The following is an 18,376-nucleotide window of genomic DNA, read 5'->3' as shown; positions in this document are numbered from 1 at the left end:
GAACCAAGATCCTTCATGTCAAACTCCCTTCCAAGCAATGTCTTCAATTCCTGGATTTTTGACATGTCTTTACATGCAATTAGCATGTCATCAACATAAAGAAGCAAAAGGATGAAATTACCATCCTTGAATGCATGAGTGTATACGCAGCAATCTGATTCACATCTTCTATACCCAATCTTCATCATGAACGAATCGAAGCACTTGTTCCACTGTCTTGGAGATTGCTTCAGCCCATACAAAGACTTCTTCAATCTACAAACCAGATTTTCTTTGCTTGCTTCAATGAACCCTTGAGGTTGGCTCATGTAGATGTCTTCCTCCAAGTCACCATGGAGAAAAGCAGTCTTCACATCCATTTGTTCCACCTCCATGTTCTCTTGAGCTACTAAGGAGAGTAGCAGCCGTATAGAAGTATGTTTCACCACCGGAGAGAAAATTTCATCATAATCAACTCCCTCCTTTTGCAAGTATCCTTTAGCCACCAATCGAGCTTTGAATATGGTGGCTCCCTTCTCATGCATATCTTCTTTCTTCCTAAACACCCATTTGCAGCCAATAACCTTTCGACCTTTGGGTTTAGGAACTAACTCCCAAACTGAGTTTTGGTGTAGAGATTCCATCTCTTGCATCATAGCTTCCATCCAACTTTCCCGTTCCTTGTTCTCAACAGCCTCTTGGAACGTGGTTGGTTCTTCTTCACTAGCATTCAAAGCATAGTGAACTGCATCCTTGTCCCATCCAAACCTTTGAGGTGGTTTGATGGTTCTCTTGGGCCTGGACCGAGCTATGGATGATGGCTCCACCTGTTCTTGAGCCTCTTCTTCCTCTTGAGTTTGTTGTTGTTGTTGCCCAGCATCTTCCTCCTCAATGTCGGACTCCACCTCCTCCTGAACGTCTTCAGTTGGCTGCTCTTGTGAAGTATCCCTAAACACCTTCTTGAGTGGAACTTCAATGGTTGTTTCCCTCTCAACAACATCCTCCTTTGCCTCTGAATTCTTGACTTTGTTCATAGGCATGGTCTTCTCATCAAACACAACATCCCTGCTTAGTATCTTCTTGTGGTTCACCGGATCCCACAGCTTGAAGCCCTTCACACCGCTCTCAAATCCGATGAAAATGCATTCAAGAGACTTTGGCTTCAACTTGGATCTTTCATCACTAGGAATAAGTGCGTATGCACTGCATCCAAACACTTTAAGATTAGTATAATCAATTGACTTATTAGACCATACCTCCTCTGCACATTTGAACTCAAGATTTCTTGAAGGCGATCGATTAACCAAATAGGCAGCGTGGTTAACCGACTCCGCCCAAAATGATTCGGGCAATCCTGCATGAATCCTCATACATCTCTCACGCTCCATGAGAGTTCTATTCATCCTTTCCGCAGCTCCATTTTGTTGGGGCGTTTTCTTCACGGTGAAGTGCCTCTTGATGCCTTCATTTCTACAAAACTCAAGGAACTTGCTGTCTTTATATTCACCACCATTGTCACTTCTTAGAATCTTGATTTTTCTTCCGGTTAGGTTTTCCACTTCCGCCTTCCACTCTTTGAATTTGGTGAAGACCTCAGATTTCTCCTTCATGAAGTAGACCCAAACCTTCCTGGAAAAGTCATCCAAGAATGTCACAAAGTAACGAGCTCCACCTTTTGATTTAACCGGTGATGGCCCCCATACATCCGTGTGAATATAATCTAGCACACCCGTGCTTCCCTCCTCTTTGTTTCGTTGCTTGAAAGCTACCTTTGATTGCTTTCCCATGGTACATGATTTGCAGAACTCAAGCTTGCAACTTTGAACACCTTTCAACAACTTTCTGTTGTGTAGTTCCAGCATGCCCCTCTCACTCATGTGCCCTAGCCTCAAATGCCAAAGCTGAGTTTCATCCTCCGAGTCCTTGCTTGTGGATACGGCTGCTCCACCTGTAATTGTTGTACCACACAATCTATATAGACAATTAGGTTGAACCTCCCCTTTCATAACCACAAGTGAACCTTTTGAGATTATGAGTTTCCCTCCATTAGCTCTAAATGAATAACCATTCTTATCAAGAGTTCCAAGGGAAATGAGATTCTTACGCAATTTTGGAATGTATCTTACCATTCCAAGCGTCCTAACAGCCCCATCATGCATCTTCACCTTGATTGAACCTATGCCTTTGACTCCACAAATTGAGCCATCCCCCATCATAACTTCACCACCTTCTTCTTTCTCATATGTATCAAACCACTCCTTGTTTGAGCACATATGATATGAGCATCCGGAATCCAAAATCCAATCGGAAGAGGAACACCTTGAAGAATTAGCAAATGCATTAGTTTTAACATTGCTATTAACACATAAAAGCTCACCATCACTTTCTGTGACTTCCTCAGCTGTGTTTGCTGCATTCTTTCCTTTGTTCTTCTTCTCCTTCCATATGAGGCAATTCTTTTTCCAATGCTCCTTTGACCCACATTCGAAACAACCTTCTTTTGCCTTGGATTTGGACCTTCCTCTGTTGCCTTTCTTGCCCTCACGCTTCTTTGAACGGCCTCTCTCTCCGGTCTTTGCAACTAGACCTTCGCCTTGAGAGTTTTCTCCCGAACGTTGAGCCATCCTATGGTGTGTCATGATGTCTTGCACCACAGGCTCAAAATCCAGAGTAACCTTCCCGAACATAAGAGTGGTTCGGAAGTGCTTATAGGACGGAGGTAAGGATGTCAACAACATAAGAGCCTTATCTTCCGTACTATAATTAACTTCCATCCTTTGCAAGTCAGCAACACATCTATTGAAACTACTTAAATGTTCCATTAGATTACCTCCCTCCTCCATTTTCAGATATAGGAGTTCTTCCTTGAGGAAGAGTTTGTTGGACAACGACTTCCCTGCAAACATCTCTTCGAGCTTCTCCCATGTTTGCTTCGCTGTATCCTTCATCACGTTGATGAGCACCTCATCGGAGAGGTAGTTTTCGATGGCTCCTCTAGCTAACTCGTCAAGAACACTCCATTCATCATCTGTCATGCTAGTTGGCTTCTTTTCCTTGCCAACTAACACAACATGGAGATTTTGTTGTGTAAGAGCTGACTTCATCCTTCGTTGCCAAAGTGTGAAGTTCTCCTTCCCTGTGAAAGGCTTTAACTCCACCTTCATGCTTGTTGCTTGTGGTTGCTTCAGCTGCTGTGAGCTGCCACCACTCTCAACTTCCTTGTCACTTGCCATCTTCAACACACTAGCACTCCAAAAGAAGAACTAGCACAGCTGCCAACACAGCTCTGATACCACTTGTTGTGAATTAGAACCAACTCACTCCCCTTTAGACCTTGTTGTTGATGGACTTTGGACAAGACTCAATGATGGATGAATCTTACACACACACACTAGAAAATAATCAAGCACTAAAGACACAAGTGTTTATAGAGGTTCAGCAATTTGCCTACATCCTCTTTGGTGATCCCCTTGAGAAATTTCACTAATGAAGATAGGTTACAAATTTGGTTTACAGATGGAAACCCCCTTAGAACACTACCCTCACAATCTGTTTCTCTCACACCCTTGCTCAACACCTTGATACACTTGGGAATTCTCTCCTCTTCTTGACTCACTAGTTCCCAGCTACTTTTCTTCCAACTCTCTCTAACTCTCTCCTCTATTTCAGACTTGCTCACTCTTTCCTTTAATACATGAGCCATTAGACTTGAGAGGAGACTCTTGCTTTGTCTCCCACGTTCTGCCCTTGAAACCTGACATAGACCACAGGTTAGGCCAGCCACAAGCTATGTATTGATGGTTACTTGTGTAGCCACCCTATATAGAACCATAGGGTAGCTACACCTTGAAACAAGTCTTCCAATGTCCTTCAATGCTACCTGCAACCTCCCAACTGATTTCCAACGTTCTTCTGACTTAGAAGTGACCCATAGAGTCCTTGCAAGTAGGTAGGAGGCGATAGCCCTTGAAATTGGAGTCCAAAACTCGAGAAATCAGAAACAGCACGTGCTGGGCGACCGGTCGCATATACTGAGCGACCGGTCGCTTTTCACAGAACCTCCAGACTTCGACTCTGCCAGAAAACGACCGGTCGCAAATAGCTGGCGACCGGTCGCTAGTCGACATAGCTTCAGACTTCGACTCTGCCTCAAACGACCGGTCGCTAATAGCAGGCGACCGGTCGCTAGTCCGAAATTTTGTATCCTTTATGCAAGCCAATTTTCCAACACTTTGGACAAAGTAATGTATATTAGCCACAGCGAATATACATAACTTGGTTGTGTTTGCGGTGTCTGTTTTTCCCTTCTTCTCCAGTTTTTTATGTTTTTTTTTTCATAGGCTAGTATGAGCACTGAGCTGATTTGTGATTGTATTTTGTTCTTTTTGTGGCTTACTTCTGTTTGTGTTCCGGTGCATTTTCTGGCGTTGTAATGAAAATCTCACTTGATAAAATAAAAAAGTATAAAAAATTTAACGAACAATGCAAGTGCAATAGATGAGCTTGACTGGGGTAGGAGCACAATACCGCAATTTTAAAGAAAATCACATCCAAGCTGGTGAGTTCTGAGTTTGTTTCTCAAAATTTGATGTAAAAGGTCATAACCGGAATGTAATGTATAATAGGATAGTTGTCAATTTTTGGGTTTTTGTGTGTGTGTTTATAAGGGTAAAGGGTTGAAAACCCCCCTGGACTATTTGGCTTGTCGAAATGTCCACCCTGAAATTTTTTTTCAGCCAATTTAGCCTTCGTATTAAATTTAATCGCCAATTTCACCCCTGCCGTTAGGTTTTCCTCAATTCCATCCAAATGCCTGTCAAATATAAGGGTAAATTTGACATTTTACAAGGTAATGCATTAAGAAAATAAGGAAAATGTAATGTAATATATTTAAAAGGTATAGCCGCCCGGCTATACTGGCAACCTTTAAAATTTAATCTCCACCCTCCCTGCCACCTCCTCTAACCCTAACCCTAACCCTAACCCTAACCCTTCTTTTGTTCTAGAACAGCTCAAGGTGAACACTTTGACACACCCCAAGATTAAATTCGAAGTGAGAAGCTTTTGGAAGGCGGAAATTTGTAGGGCCCTGCACGAAAGGGTTTCTGAAATTGATCCGCAGGGCAATATAAGGAAGATTCGCGAAGGCGAAATCGTGGAGACTTTGAAGCTCGTCGGGAAGGGAAACTAGTTCTGCTGGTGAAATGGTTGCTGCACACTGGACTAGCTAATCAAAGAATGCGCTGCTGGAAGGAGGCTGGGATGCTACCCTTGCTTCTGAAACCAACTGGATCGACGGGTTTCACAACTGGCTATGGCTCTCAAATCGGAAGGTATGCTGCGGGCCTAGGAACTGGATATGCATCTATAACTGGCTATAGATCTCGAACTGAAGCAAACATTCCGCCTTGTTTTATCCATCTCCGTCCGAGCTGGCTACCCCTGCTCTTGAGCCGCATGTGAGGAGGAAGGGGCTGGGGAAGACGATGATTGCCTTCCCTTTTTTTTTTTTTTTTTTTTTTTTTTTGGTTGCAGTTTTGTAGTTTTAACAATTTAATTATTTTAAACTTTAAAAAATTTAATTTAATTCAACAGTGAATCACGTGCTCACGTGCCTCTCACATGGTTTTTTTGACGGTCATTTGGATGGAATTGGGGTAAACCTAACGGCAGGGGTGAAATTGGCGATTAAATATAATACGAAGGCTAAATTGGCTGAAATTTTTGTTCGGGGTGGACATTTCAATTAGCGTGATAGTCCAGGGGGGTATTAGACCATTTATGGTTTTGAGTTATGTAAGAAAGAGGTCAATTTGTAGGGTTTCTGGGAGTTTATGGAATTGTAAATGTCTTACAAAATGAGTATGAAATAAAAATTGACCCCATGCTCTAGGGGTTTTGTAGTTTGTCCTAAAACCGATACTTACTATTTAGATACTTCTGCTAACAAGAGTTTCCCAAAACTGTTCAAACAATAGGAACACAAAAACATCCAATCATATCATAATCAAGGTCTAAAATATCGATGATATCGGAAATATCGATAGTCCAAAAACACGGAAATTTCGATGAAAATATCGGGATATTATCGATATCGATAAAAATTGAATAAAAACCACGGAAATTGTAAGAAAAACTTGAAATTTATATTGAAACTTTGGAGAATGTTTATTTAGTCAATTATCTATTAGTTTATCACAAAAAATTAGAAGGAAATGCATTGCATGATGGATTTAACTGATTTAAGTTGATTATACAACAAGCTGGCAAACACTGTAAGTGTAGAAAATATGTAGTAATTAATGAAAAAAGATTAAACACACCATAATCATTTATAAATAATGATTTACTACAATATTTTACACTTTATACATTGCATGGTAAGATACATGAATGACTTAGTACTACATAGAGTTCTTATGAGGTTCAAATTTTTTATTATCTGCATCATCTCTATGTGTAGAGTAAGTATATTGTAAAGAGTAGCCATCAAATGATAAATCCCCAAAATAGTTTTGCATGTAATTGTTAACATGCCACCCATATAAATATAAATATTTTAGCATATTATCACAAAAACATAAGTAATATGGTGGTTAAGGTGTTGGAGGAGTAAAATGGGAGGGGTTCAAATCCCTTCTGTGTTAATGTCCCACAACTTAACATACAAGTGCTTCTGACTCATTTCTCAGCCATTTCATGCTCAATCCATTCGACCTTCGATTCACAATCTTCCAATTTAGAAAATCTCTCTCTGTTCTCTTGACATAAAAGCATCCCTTTTGCAAAAGCCCACGTCTCAAAACTGCATGTTGATACATCAAACGATCCCTGATGATTCCACAACACTCCAGGCAGTGATGTTTCAGGAAACCTACTTGGAAATACCTGAACAAGTCCTCCATCATTCTCATCTTTCTTACCTTGTCTTCCTCCATCATTCTCATCTTTCTTACCTTGTCTTCTCCTTTTCTTCATCCCAGATGGGCTTTACATACGTTGAGTAGGAAGTACACCATATGAGAAAATTCAACAATAGGGTCAGTTTAGTAACTTACTATATCATTCATCCATATATCAGAAAGATAGAATTAAAAACACATAGAAAGATCACATTTATTGAAACCTTGACTTCAACAATCAAGAACCTTAATATATGACTCCACTCACAAATACACAAAATCCTGAAAAAGTAGATTAACCGGGTAAAGAATTACTTGTAGACATTTTCAAGTCTTTTTTTCAAGTGTCTGGCTGAAGCACTGGCAAGCTCATCTACCATTTCCCCCTTTAGATAGCAATGGAACGTTGGCTGCAGCAAAACACACACATCAGCATAGTAATCTTCCATTTAAGATGAAATCAGGGCTAAAATATATTCCCTCAGCTTGAACATACCGCTTAGCCCATTTTCCAGGATAAGAATAGCTTGTTTATAATTTTCTAAATTATTAATGAGAATATGATAAGAAATACTAGCCAAATTTAGAACTACTCTGAAAATGTGAAACACATGTGAAATTACATCACTGAACTAAGTGCAGACATTTACATTCAAACAAAATAGAAGGATCGAATCATTTACCGTCTTGTGAATTTCCAACTTGTCCAATGAGGATGCAGGGGCTTCCTAAAGGTAGAATAAACAACATCAGGTCTACTAATTCATAAGCATAACAAAAAATAATACTGTGATTCATCTATGAGCAACTGCACAGCGGATCGTAATTAGAATAGGGAAAACAAATTATTGCATGAGCGATCGAGTAATGCATAGCTAATGAAAAATACATTTGTTTTATCGTGTAGACGATTAAGTTATCTTTCACCCACTATGCCTTGTTGCACATTTCATTTCAACTGTTCAGTATTCGAAAAACACAATTTTGATTACTTCACACAGTATCATGGACTGTCAAATATGAAAAGTGTAGGCAAATCTTCCCTGGAATCCCAACAATATTTCTATTGTTATTACAAAAGTATAGGCAACATCTTCCCTGGAATCCCAACCAATTTAAGATGAACAGTGTAGTGATGTATTGACCTTATCTGTTTGACTAAAGTAACCTTCTGCTAAAAACAAAATAGAAGGATCGAATCATTTACCCCTTTGTGAGAAATTCCAAATATGTCCAATGGGCATTTAGGGCCATTCTGTAGATACAATAAACAACATTAGGTCTACTAATTTAGAGGCACAACAAAATATAATATCATGATTCTTCTATAGGCAGCTGCATGTCGGATCTTTATGCATGACATGGGCCAGCGAATAGTGCATAGCTAATGAAATTGTGTTATCAAGTACCCAATTAAGTTATCTTTAACCCCGAACAAACATGCTGTAGGGCAATGAGGGAAGATAGGAAGAAATGGGAAATCCGGACTCACCCTAAGCCTTTGGCATCCCACCAAAGGTTTCACGTTGAGAAATTAGACACATACCGAAGGTGCCTTGGAATCACTATAAGACAACCTGTGCCTCATACACAAGCAGAAATTCACAAAAAATAAATTTTTTTTTTTTTTTTCACTAACTCTGATTTTATGCCTACAAAGTAGCCCCTTTTATAGGGAAATTGCTACATGAATCTGGAAAGATCCCCATTAACACACTGGGGAATTTAAAGACATTATTATTACACCTAAATTAATACATTAATCATGTGACATTATTGTGTGTGTGTGTGTGATTCATCCATTATTGTGTTTGTCACAAAGTCCATCAACAAGAAGATCATTAGGGGAGTGAGTGAAAGTTAAGTGTCAAAATTCACAACAAATTTGACATGTTCAAGTAGAATGATCTTAAGTTGGTTGCCAAGTTGACCATCTATGCTTAGTACACAGGATCTCCCACCACGTAAGAACATGGTGGAGGATGCTCTAATACCAAACTAATGTAGAACAGTAAGGGAAGATAGGAAAAAATGAAAGATCCGGACTAACTCCAGCCTTTGGCATCACACCAAAGGTTTCAAGTTGAGAAATTAGATAAATTCCAGCATCACACCGAAGGTGCCTTGGAATCACTCCAAGACAACCTGTGCCTTACACAAGCAGAAATTCGCAAGAAACTTTTTTTTTTTCCTTTCACCAACTCTGATTTTATGCTTACAAAATAGCCCCTTTTTATAGGGTAATTGGTACATGAATCTGGAAAGATCCACATTAACACGCTAGATAATTCTAAAGACATTTATTACACCTAATACATTAATCATGTGACACAGGGAAACCCAAAGACAGTAAACCTTAGAAAATTGCATTTATTACATAGGAAAGAAACTAGAAAGAATTCCATTTATTAAACTTGAACTTTGGTCCTGCATAATTCTCCCTCGAGTTTGACATTGAGGTAGTTGATGCAGAATGCGTAGGACCTAAATTGATTAGTTTCCTAGTTTATTTGTTAGTTTCCTAGATTCTCTAGTTTTCCAGTTTCCTAGTTTAGGATTTCTGTTTTAGCAAGGGATTTTTATCCTATTATCTCTAGGTTTTAGTTTGCTATAAATACTCTCATGTAGTTCTTTAAAATTCAGATTTAGATGTTGAATAAACCCTCTCTTAAAACTCCCTGCTTTCGGTCCTTTCTGTCGTCTATTCAATTTATCTTTTCTTCTCCTCCACCTCTATATTCTTCTCGGTTTTACTGTTTTAAGTGTTTAATCATACTCCTAGGGGCTGTGCTACATCAGTAGCAGAGTGATCATAAGTTGGTTGCCAAGTTGACCATCTGCCCCTAGTTCACAGGATCTCCCACCATGTAAGAACATGGTGGAGGATGCTCTGATACCAAACTGATGTAGAACAGTAAGGGAAGATAGGATTTGTGGGCCTATATTTGTACTCTTGTCTATAGTGATGTATTCATACTATCAATTTTATTAGAGCAACTTCCTCTATATCCAATCAATCAAAGAAATATATATTTTTTTCTCAAAGACAATGAAATAGTACACAAAACCAAGCATCCCACAAGAAAGACAAAACAAGATGTAATTGTCAACAAAATCATTAAATCCATATTACAGGTTCCAAGCCAAACTTATCCCTCAGCCCAAACAATCTGAGTTTGGTTGTGGTACTTTTAAAGGAAAGAAAAATGTTTTATATCAAACAGTATACCATGCTGCATAAGAAGTACATGCCTAAGAGTAAGAAAATTACCAAACCACTGTTTCCAATAAACCATAAACCAATTCAAAATTTAAAAAATTACAGAAATTTATTAAACTTCAGACCCATAACTGGATTACATGACTGAGAACACTTGCGTTTGTTTTGACCTAATCTTAAAGATGGGATTCATAAAATTCACAATAAAACTACATGCACACCGACTAATTTTTAAAAAAAAAAAAATTAATCCAAGTTGAAGGAAAACCATATTAAAATCACAAACCTTATCCATGTAAACCTTATACATTGTTATATGTCGGAATTGCTCACACAACTCATCAAAGATTGGAGTTATCCACTTACGGGCTGCACAAGAAGAGAGCAATTTATTGCAAATGACTTGATTGATGAAAGTAAATTCATTGATTAGAAGTCAGAACTTACTAGCCAGGCACCCGGGTGCAGTGTAGTAGAAAACCGCAGACGAGCTATCATCTATGCCAAGGAATTAAAAATAAATTAAATTAAATTAAAAATCCACAACAAAACTTAATTCCCTATTTTGAATATTTGTAAAATTAAGAGGGGATGAGGTTGGTGGAGAAATTGGCATACTTTTAACTTTTTCAAGTGCCTTATAATGCATGCTGAGACTCTCAATGACGAATAGGTTTGAGGGACCTGAAAGTAAATTTTTTGAATCTGAATCTGAATCTGAATCTGAGTCTGAATCTGAATCTGAGAGTGAGGATGAGGAGAGGCATCGTCGCTGTTGCAGAAATTGAAGGTTTGGGGTGTGAATGGAATAATGGGAGAAGGGTTTGGAAGTTGAACGAATATGGATTGTCTGTGGTGAAGAAGGTGTGGTATTTGGTACTGAAGTTAGGTTTTGGATGGATTTTTGGTGAAGATGATGAAGACGACCTGCTGCACACGGGTTGTTGCGATTGCCAAGCAACTGCCGCATCAAAACCCCCAAATTCCTCGCCATTTTCGTCTCTCTCACTTCGCTTTTCTTCTTTTCGGTCCTCTTCCGCTTGGCTTCTTTTCGGTTGTTTGATGTTCGGTTACACCTTGAGACATGTTTACTCACTAGTTTTTCAATTTTTACAATTACATGCTCCAGTTTTTTGAAATAAAAATTAGGTATTATAAATAGGGAAATAGCGGTATATGCCACCAATTTTATAATCTTAACTAAAAATACCACTCCTCCCCAATATTTGTACAACTATCACCTATAAATATAAAATTATTGTCCACTTATTGCTGAATTTTCACAACTTCAGAAATTTTGTTCTCTCTTAGGTCACTCAGCTCTCTCTCTCTCTGGCACAGCTCTCTTTTTGTTTGGTTTCTGTCTAACGCAGCTCTCTGTGTCTCTCTTGGCTCTCTCTCTCTCTTGGCTCTCTTTGTCTCTAGCGCAACTCCGTGTCTCTCTCTTTGCTCTCTTTCTCATAGCGCAGCTCTTTCTCTCTCTAGCTTCGTTATGTCTCTTTCTCCCCTTATTCGGTCTCTTGCTCTCTGTTTGGAATCGCGAACCCCTCCCTTTAGGTATGTCTTCTGAATAGCTACTTGCAACCTTGAAGCTCTAGTGGATTGCCGACCTCGAAAAGGTAGTGTTGATGGTTATTTTTTTTTAATATTAGTGGGATTATGTGAAATGGGTTATATTTTGATTGTTTGGGTTTGTGTTAAATTCGTTTTGGTTTTAATTGCTTTGGATTAGGTTTTGTTGAATATTCATGCTCATTCATCTGGGTTTGTACCAATTGCATTTAGATTGGTCTGGATATGTGAATCTTGAAACTTGGGATTTTACATTTGATGTAGTAGATCTGTATAGTGTGATTATGATGAATTCTGGTTCACTGCTGTGTTAGTGGTGTACTGCTGTTGTGTTCATGTTATTTTGCTATCGTATTGCTATTACGTTGCTGTTATATTACCATTATATTGCTTTTATATTGCTGTGATATTGCCATTGTATTGCCTGGTTATTGTGGTTATATTGTGTTAAGGTGGGCTTGAGTTCAACTACAGTTCTTGAATGCCAACAAGGATTTGAGCTTGAACTGTAATGGTTTGAGAAGTTATTAATTTTGATTGGCTTGCCTTAGTTAAAGGACTCAGACTAGTGGCAATTTGAGTTATATTGCCCATTGCGTGTTTATGCTGGCTGTGTCTCTATTAGGTGGGCAATTATCTGACCGAAGTCTTGAGAAGGTTGGCTTGAACATGAGGCACATGATCTGAAAGTTAAGTCATGATTGTTGATTACGTGTGCCCTCATGTGATCAAAGAGACAAAAGCCACCCCATTTGATCTGAGGGATAAAAATCTTACCCCCCCCCCCCCCCCCCACCAAAAAATAAATAAAAATCTGTCTTAGTTATGAATAAGTTTGTAATGGTGTTAGGCGGACTTGACTAGTTATGAGTAGTCAGTAATGGTTACATGCATCTCAGACTCTCTATTTCTTTACTAAGCCAATGTCCCAAAAGCATATTGATCACCGTATTAATTTCTTATGACCACATTCTCCAAAGGATCTTATGAGTGCTTTCAATTTGTCAACAATGGCAAAAAATGGCCTACGTTGCACCAAGTCCTTGTTGGCTGTACTTATGACAAATATTTTTGATTCATGGTTTTTGAGGGGACGATTATCTTATGGTTGGTTACAATGGGATTCCATTCAAAATTATAAAGTTTTTTAATATTTCATTTTTTACTTATTCTTTGGTTTTCCTTTTGTATGTTTGTCTCTTGAATGATATCAAGAGGTTGCATGTTGATTGATGGCGGTTAGTTGGGAACAGTGGGTTCTAAAATTGACCTCATTGTTTGTATTTTTCTTCTTCTTATTATTAGATCATGGAGAAATATCTATTTTGATTTGAAATTCTGCATTTTTGAAATATATTGCGTTGGTGTTACTTGTGTACCTTATCCGTTAATATTAGCGTGATAACAAATTGTCTTATGCCACAGAAATCAGCTGGAGGAGTTTTGCTGCCCAAATCAGCCGTTAAATTTGAGCGGTATCTTATGGGAGTAGTATACCTACTGTTTCTGTCTCGTTATGATTAATTTTTTTTTGAAGTAACAAGTTGAATATCAGGATATTCTAACGAGCGTTGTTATTCTCAGATTCTTTTTGTTGGTGCTGAGGTTGGGGAAGTCAAGGCTGGAAAGAAGGTGAGCAATTAAAACATTCTCAAATAATGGCAACTATCTTCTGGTCTGAAATAATGTTGATTTGTGACATATATTGTTGCTTAGACGATAAGTTTCTGAGCTAGTGAAGTTTTTTGTTGTTTAATGGTTTATTTCCAAGTAGTGATTTAGGTGCTTACCATGTCATCTGAATTTTGAATCCTTATCCTTTTGCAGGTTCTTTTCTCGGACATAAATGCATATGAGGTAAGTAGAATTGATTCAGTTGAAAATATTATACAGCTCTGATGTTAAGAGTCTAAAATAAACATTGATGAAGGACTTCCACTGTTTTATATGAGTATATTCCATCACATTGTTAACCTATGCGTTGTAACTTCTGGACACTTAAATGGCATAGAACGAACTTATTTACTTAACAATTGTCTTGTTTCATTTGCTATGACATCAAAATTATCAACTATCTAATCTCGGTTGGCTAGCATGATTGTCTGATACAATCACAGCTTATCTTGTGCCTGTTCCAGAGCATGCACAATTATTGTGTTGAGCATTTCTGACACAAAATTGGCACACGTTCTGTCTTGACTCCCAAGAATGGCCGACTGTAAAACAAGGAGCTGACATTTTTATCTTCTTTATAAACTGAAGTCTATGTTGTGCAAATGGTCTATGAATTGTTGCATGCAATGGGTGCATATGGATGCTTGCACTATGGATTGCCATTTTCTTTTACTGATAATGCATTTTTGACGTCTCAGGTGGACTTGGGAACAGATGGCAGGCACTGCTTCTGCAAAGAGAGTGAATTACTGGCCGTAGTTGAATAAAGTTTCAGCTACAGGTTTACAGGAGGTCTTCCATCTGGATTTTTAAAAACCTTCTGAGAGAAAAGGTCTTGATCGTTGGATCAAATCCACAGTTGGGATTAGCTTAAAAAGTTATAGTAAAACTTAAACCAAAAACTGAAGCAGATTTGTTTGCTGTTTAGTTGGTTCAATCTGATATAGAAAGCATCCGAAATGGAATTGGGAATCCGATTAGAGGTTTTAAAGATGTTTAACTCATTTTCTGGTTGAATTTGTTTTAATCTGTACCATACGTACAATTTCTCCACAGCATTTTGAATGGATCAAACATCATATGAATCCGTCCAAAAGAAAAACAAATAGAAACACAGCTAATATAATAAAGCATTCTTTAGCGATCCCAATATCGGGGTATCAAAATGTATAAAAAATAGGCCACTACAAAAGAGCTTATAAAAAATCTTTAAATGAAAATGAACAAGAAATGGTGAAAAAGGTACGAGGAATATCGCTTGTCTTAAAAAAATAAAGATACGAGGAATATTGCTCTCAACTCCACACAATTGATCTTGGTTACAATTCGCTGGTAGGGAGAATTCCTGATGAGCTTGGCACCTTGTCAAAGCTATTAAAAATAGCAGTTGACAACAACAACCTGACCAGGAATGTTCCTTACTCTTTCAGCAACTTATCATCTCTTGGCTTTTAGCAACTTTTAATAATTTGAATGGAAACATTCCAGATATCTTTGGCCAAAAGACCAATCTTAGCTATCTTGCTTTGGATGGAAATAGCTTGTCAGGTATGATCCATCCCTCCATCTTCCTTTTCCCTTCGCGGGATAGTATTGTTATGGTTCGATGGCGATTTATTTTGCATGTGTAAAATGTAGTCTGTAATGGATGTGTGTTTATTGTATGTAGATTCACTTAATATTGCTGTTCTATTGTATGTCTATTGTCTTAATATTGCCTTTGTATTGTATAGATAGTGTATGCATATTGCCACCCTATTGGATGTATATTGTAATACTATTGCTATCGTATTGTGGTTATATTGCTCTAATATTGCCTCTATAGTGTACGTATATTGGCCTAATATTTCTATTATATCGTATGTCAATGGCCATTTGGTCTAATAACAGAGTCTCCACTTCGTTGAAAGTAATCTTGAATTCAAATGTCACGGACACGACAATTGTTATCCATCCTTATATTAGCATGAATTGATGTTGACCTTTCAAATGATAGTTGGAGTTGCACATCGATTCATATTCAAAAGGAAAGTCATTGTCTCCCTCAATGAATCTTCGTTCAAAAGAAGGCAGGTATCAAATATTGGGTACAAAAATGCAAGATCCACGGTAAATTAATTGGGCACAAACCACATATTACAAAACCAGGATGATTTTTGGCATGCTTGAAAAGAGAAGGGCCAAATACAACAGAAAAGAAAATCCATTCAAGCTTTCTCACTAAACATGGCTCAAGCACTTGACCATGGTTTCAATCCAAACCTACCCAACAAGGGCATACCGCGTGTCCATAGTAACAGAAGAGTGGCATTTACAAAGCATGAACTGCAATATGTTTCTTTTTCTCCTAAACAAAATTGTTACTAAAATGGATCAAAAGATCCCTAACATAGAGCAATACAAGCAAAGATAGTCAATTGTCATACACACAAAATTAGTCTTCATCCATCCCTGCAGGCTGATCTCTCTTACTAGGGCCACCTGCTGGTTTTCCCATTATAATCTGCAAGATAGTCAAAGCACTGTCAACAACCTTTTTTTTAATGAAGGTATTAAACATTAAATAGGCTGCAATAAGATAGATTCATCATTTCTCACACATTTTTAGCTAGCTAGAAAACCCCCAGCATATAGATTTTCTATTTACTATCAAGCCTTCTGCACTGAAGCCATATTCATTATAAAAGTTCAATTTTATTTTATTTTTCCAAGTTAAAAACTAACATTTGCGACCGTTCTTTTGAGTTATAAAGGAGTTTGTGTTCTGAGTACACACGTGCATACATGCATCTGTGCCAAGTTAGGGGAACTTTAAAAAAAAAAAAGAGAAAAAGACTTCACAAAAAGTATAAAAGTATAAAATTAAATAAATAAATAAAAAGAATAGTCAACTAATTCATAAAGCCTCGATTTTTTTTATAAAAAAAACTGTATGTATAGCATTTTTTCTGCTTTGGCCTCAAAGATGCAATCAGGGATTCAAAGATGTAGTTCATACCAAATTTGGGTACTTCAAAATTAGGAAAACCATTGACAAATATGTAGTTACTAGTTACCTGATCTACCCGTAGAACAATGCAGGCAGCATCTGCAGCATACTTGAGAGCAAAGAACCTGCAACAAATAGCCCAAGAAAGAAGATTGATACCTATATCTCATACGAAACAACTTCCTGGCCAACTTAAACATGTTGATTTCAATAAATTAATGAAACAGAACTATCTAAAGTTCATAAAATACCCAAAATGTTTGAAGTCGAGATGTTTCCAAGTTACTATTTATCAGTTATCCAAAGAAATCCTCACTTATTCCCGAATGCTATAATTTGTAAAAATCCTAAATGCAAACCATCAATACTATTTGTAAAACAAATAAAAAATAAAAAGGTTGGCATTGTCACTTTGTTATCCTCTAGAAACCAACCATTTACTGAAAGAGAAAGATAAGAAACCTTTCGTTGTGGATATGTGGCTTAACTATTTACACAAATGAAATATAATAAAGAAAATAACAGAATGACTGGGTCCCCTAGTGAATAAAGGCTTTCAGCACAAAGATGTAGTTGTTAGACCACCAAATCATGAACTAAATTTTATACATCATATATGCATAACCTCCTAGCCCTATTAGCCGGCCAATGGACTTCAAAATGCACCACAATCCTCAAAACACCCATGCCAGTTAGTCACACTTTGATACAGAAAATCAACAGAAAGGATACCAATAAGATGAACCATTAATGTACGCAACAGGAACTAATTGGCTATCAAAACCACCAAAAATGGGATTACTAATAAAAGCTTCCTCTACAAACAAATTCTAGATCCAAAATTAATGAAAATTCAGAACCAAAATTGCGTCAAACATCACAGCTGTAACAACATTCAATGTATTGAGAACTTTCACATAAAAGCATGAACTGTTACAAGACAAAGAGCAGCTTACTTAGTTATGTGGAGGTCCCAAATATTAAGAGTTGACACATCTTTGCAACGGCCTTCCTCCAAGTCGAGGCCAACTTTGGTATTTCCTGATGCATGTTCAGCATATAGAGAAGATATGATCTCCATTGCATTAAGCCCAGCATTTTCAGCTAGCGTTTTAGGCACCATCTCAAAGCTTTCGGCAAATTTTGCTATAGCATACTGATCCAATCTGCAAAACCATTGTTTCTTTAGTAGGTTATTGCACTACTGCCCAATCAGAAATCTATGACTGGGAAAATGGTTACAAAATCAAGTTCCAATAGTTGGTCTAGACATCAATATTTTATTTTATATTTCAGGGACAACATCTTGAGAAAATAATAATTCACGCCATTTACCATGTTTCTGTAAAAGAGAATTCCTTTACTCTCTTAGCTAACTCAATTTCAGTAGTTGCCGCTCCAGGAACAATGCGGCTATCCTTGCATATTGCCTGAAAATGAAATGCATTACGACAGTAAGATATTAATTCCAACGGTTTGGACATCTGATTAAATAATTAATTCAAAAGTTCCAGAGAACCATATGCTAACAATGATTGAAGAGGTAAAACAAAACCAGCCTAACAAGAACATACAAAATTCTCAGTCTCAAATGTGGACTGTGGACCATTGACAATCTGCAAAATTTGATTATAAGCATGTAGATTCCAGAAGTCGTTTTTGACAATTACCCATCCATAAACAACGCCCCTTCCTTTGCTTTGATTTGAACAAGTAAAATCAGAATATTGTGGAATTAATTCTTGTAGAAATCACAGAGCCCAGAGCTTAAAATCTCATCAAACAATATAGATAGTTGGGACTTACCCAGACAAAGCTGAACGAAGCCCAAACGTTCTGTGACAAAATGAAGAGTTTGATTTCTGTGAACAGTGCCTGCGAGCGAGTGAGAGTGGGTGTGAGTTATTACCCAGTTCATAGAAACCCATAAACCCAAACCCAATTTCTGAGTAACCCCTAAACACTAAAACCCTAAACCAATTTCTTACAAATCCGTACACCATAAACCAAATTTCAAAGAAAAGGTATATGAAGAGTACC

At 37.7% G+C, this 18,376-nt stretch overlaps 2 protein-coding genes and 1 long non-coding RNA gene across 3 annotated transcripts; 1 reads left to right on the top strand and 2 right to left on the bottom strand.

Moving 5' to 3' along the window:
* Positions 1–6,450: 6,450 nt before the first annotated feature.
* Positions 6,451–11,186, bottom strand: LOC110766681 (uncharacterized). Its single transcript, XM_021970048.2, has 7 exons — positions 10,720–11,186; positions 10,549–10,599; positions 10,388–10,470; positions 8,089–8,136; positions 7,565–7,609; positions 7,197–7,291; positions 6,451–6,967 (listed from the first exon to the last, which is right to left on the bottom strand). The coding sequence occupies exons 1-7, from the start codon at positions 11,093–11,095 to the stop codon at positions 6,661–6,663; spliced, it is 1,005 nt and encodes a 334-aa protein (XP_021825740.2). The 5' UTR covers positions 11,096–11,186; the 3' UTR covers positions 6,451–6,660.
* Positions 11,187–13,089: 1,903 nt separating this feature from the next.
* Positions 13,090–14,114, top strand: LOC148294531 (10 kDa chaperonin 1, chloroplastic-like). Its single transcript, XM_088252878.1, has 4 exons — positions 13,090–13,164; positions 13,258–13,305; positions 13,501–13,530; positions 14,046–14,114. The coding sequence occupies exons 1-4, from the start codon at positions 13,090–13,092 to the stop codon at positions 14,112–14,114; spliced, it is 222 nt and encodes a 73-aa protein (XP_088109004.1).
* Positions 14,115–16,412: 2,298 nt separating this feature from the next.
* On the bottom strand, positions 16,413–17,768 carry LOC110757412 (uncharacterized). The gene is made up of 3 exons (XR_015835699.1): positions 17,672–17,768; positions 17,293–17,502; positions 16,413–16,461 (listed from the first exon to the last, which is right to left on the bottom strand). It is a non-coding gene; the product is annotated as an uncharacterized LOC110757412 (long non-coding RNA).
* Positions 17,769–18,376: the final 608 nt, after the last annotated feature.

This window comes from Prunus avium, chromosome 5, assembly GCF_965620075.1.
Source record: "Prunus avium chromosome 5, drPruAviu1.hap1.1, whole genome shotgun sequence".
Taxonomy (NCBI): Eukaryota; Viridiplantae; Streptophyta; class Magnoliopsida; order Rosales; family Rosaceae; genus Prunus; species Prunus avium.
Note: the sequence above shows the minus strand (reverse complement) of the source record. Positions and strands in the feature narration are given on the sequence as shown.

Excerpts from the sequence above, each read along its gene's own strand:
- LOC110766681 (XM_021970048.2), bottom strand. The coding sequence starts at position 11,095 with ATGGCGAGGAATTTGGGGGTTTTGATGCGGCAGTTGCTTGGCAATCGC. Across the intron at positions 8,137-10,387 it reads ATAAGGTTTACATGGATAAG|AATGGCCCTAAATGCCCATT; the intron begins GTTTGTGATTTT and ends TTGTATCTACAG. Across the intron at positions 7,292-7,564 it reads AGTTGGAAATTCACAAGACG|CCAACGTTCCATTGCTATCT; the intron begins GTAAATGATTCG and ends GTTTTGCTGCAG.
- LOC148294531 (XM_088252878.1), top strand. The coding sequence starts at position 13,090 with ATGCCACAGAAATCAGCTGGAGGAGTTTTGCTGCCCAAATCAGCCGTT. Across the intron at positions 13,165-13,257 it reads AGCGGTATCTTATGGGAGTA|ATTCTTTTTGTTGGTGCTGA; the intron begins GTATACCTACTG and ends TGTTATTCTCAG. Across the intron at positions 13,306-13,500 it reads AAGTCAAGGCTGGAAAGAAG|GTTCTTTTCTCGGACATAAA; the intron begins GTGAGCAATTAA and ends ATCCTTTTGCAG.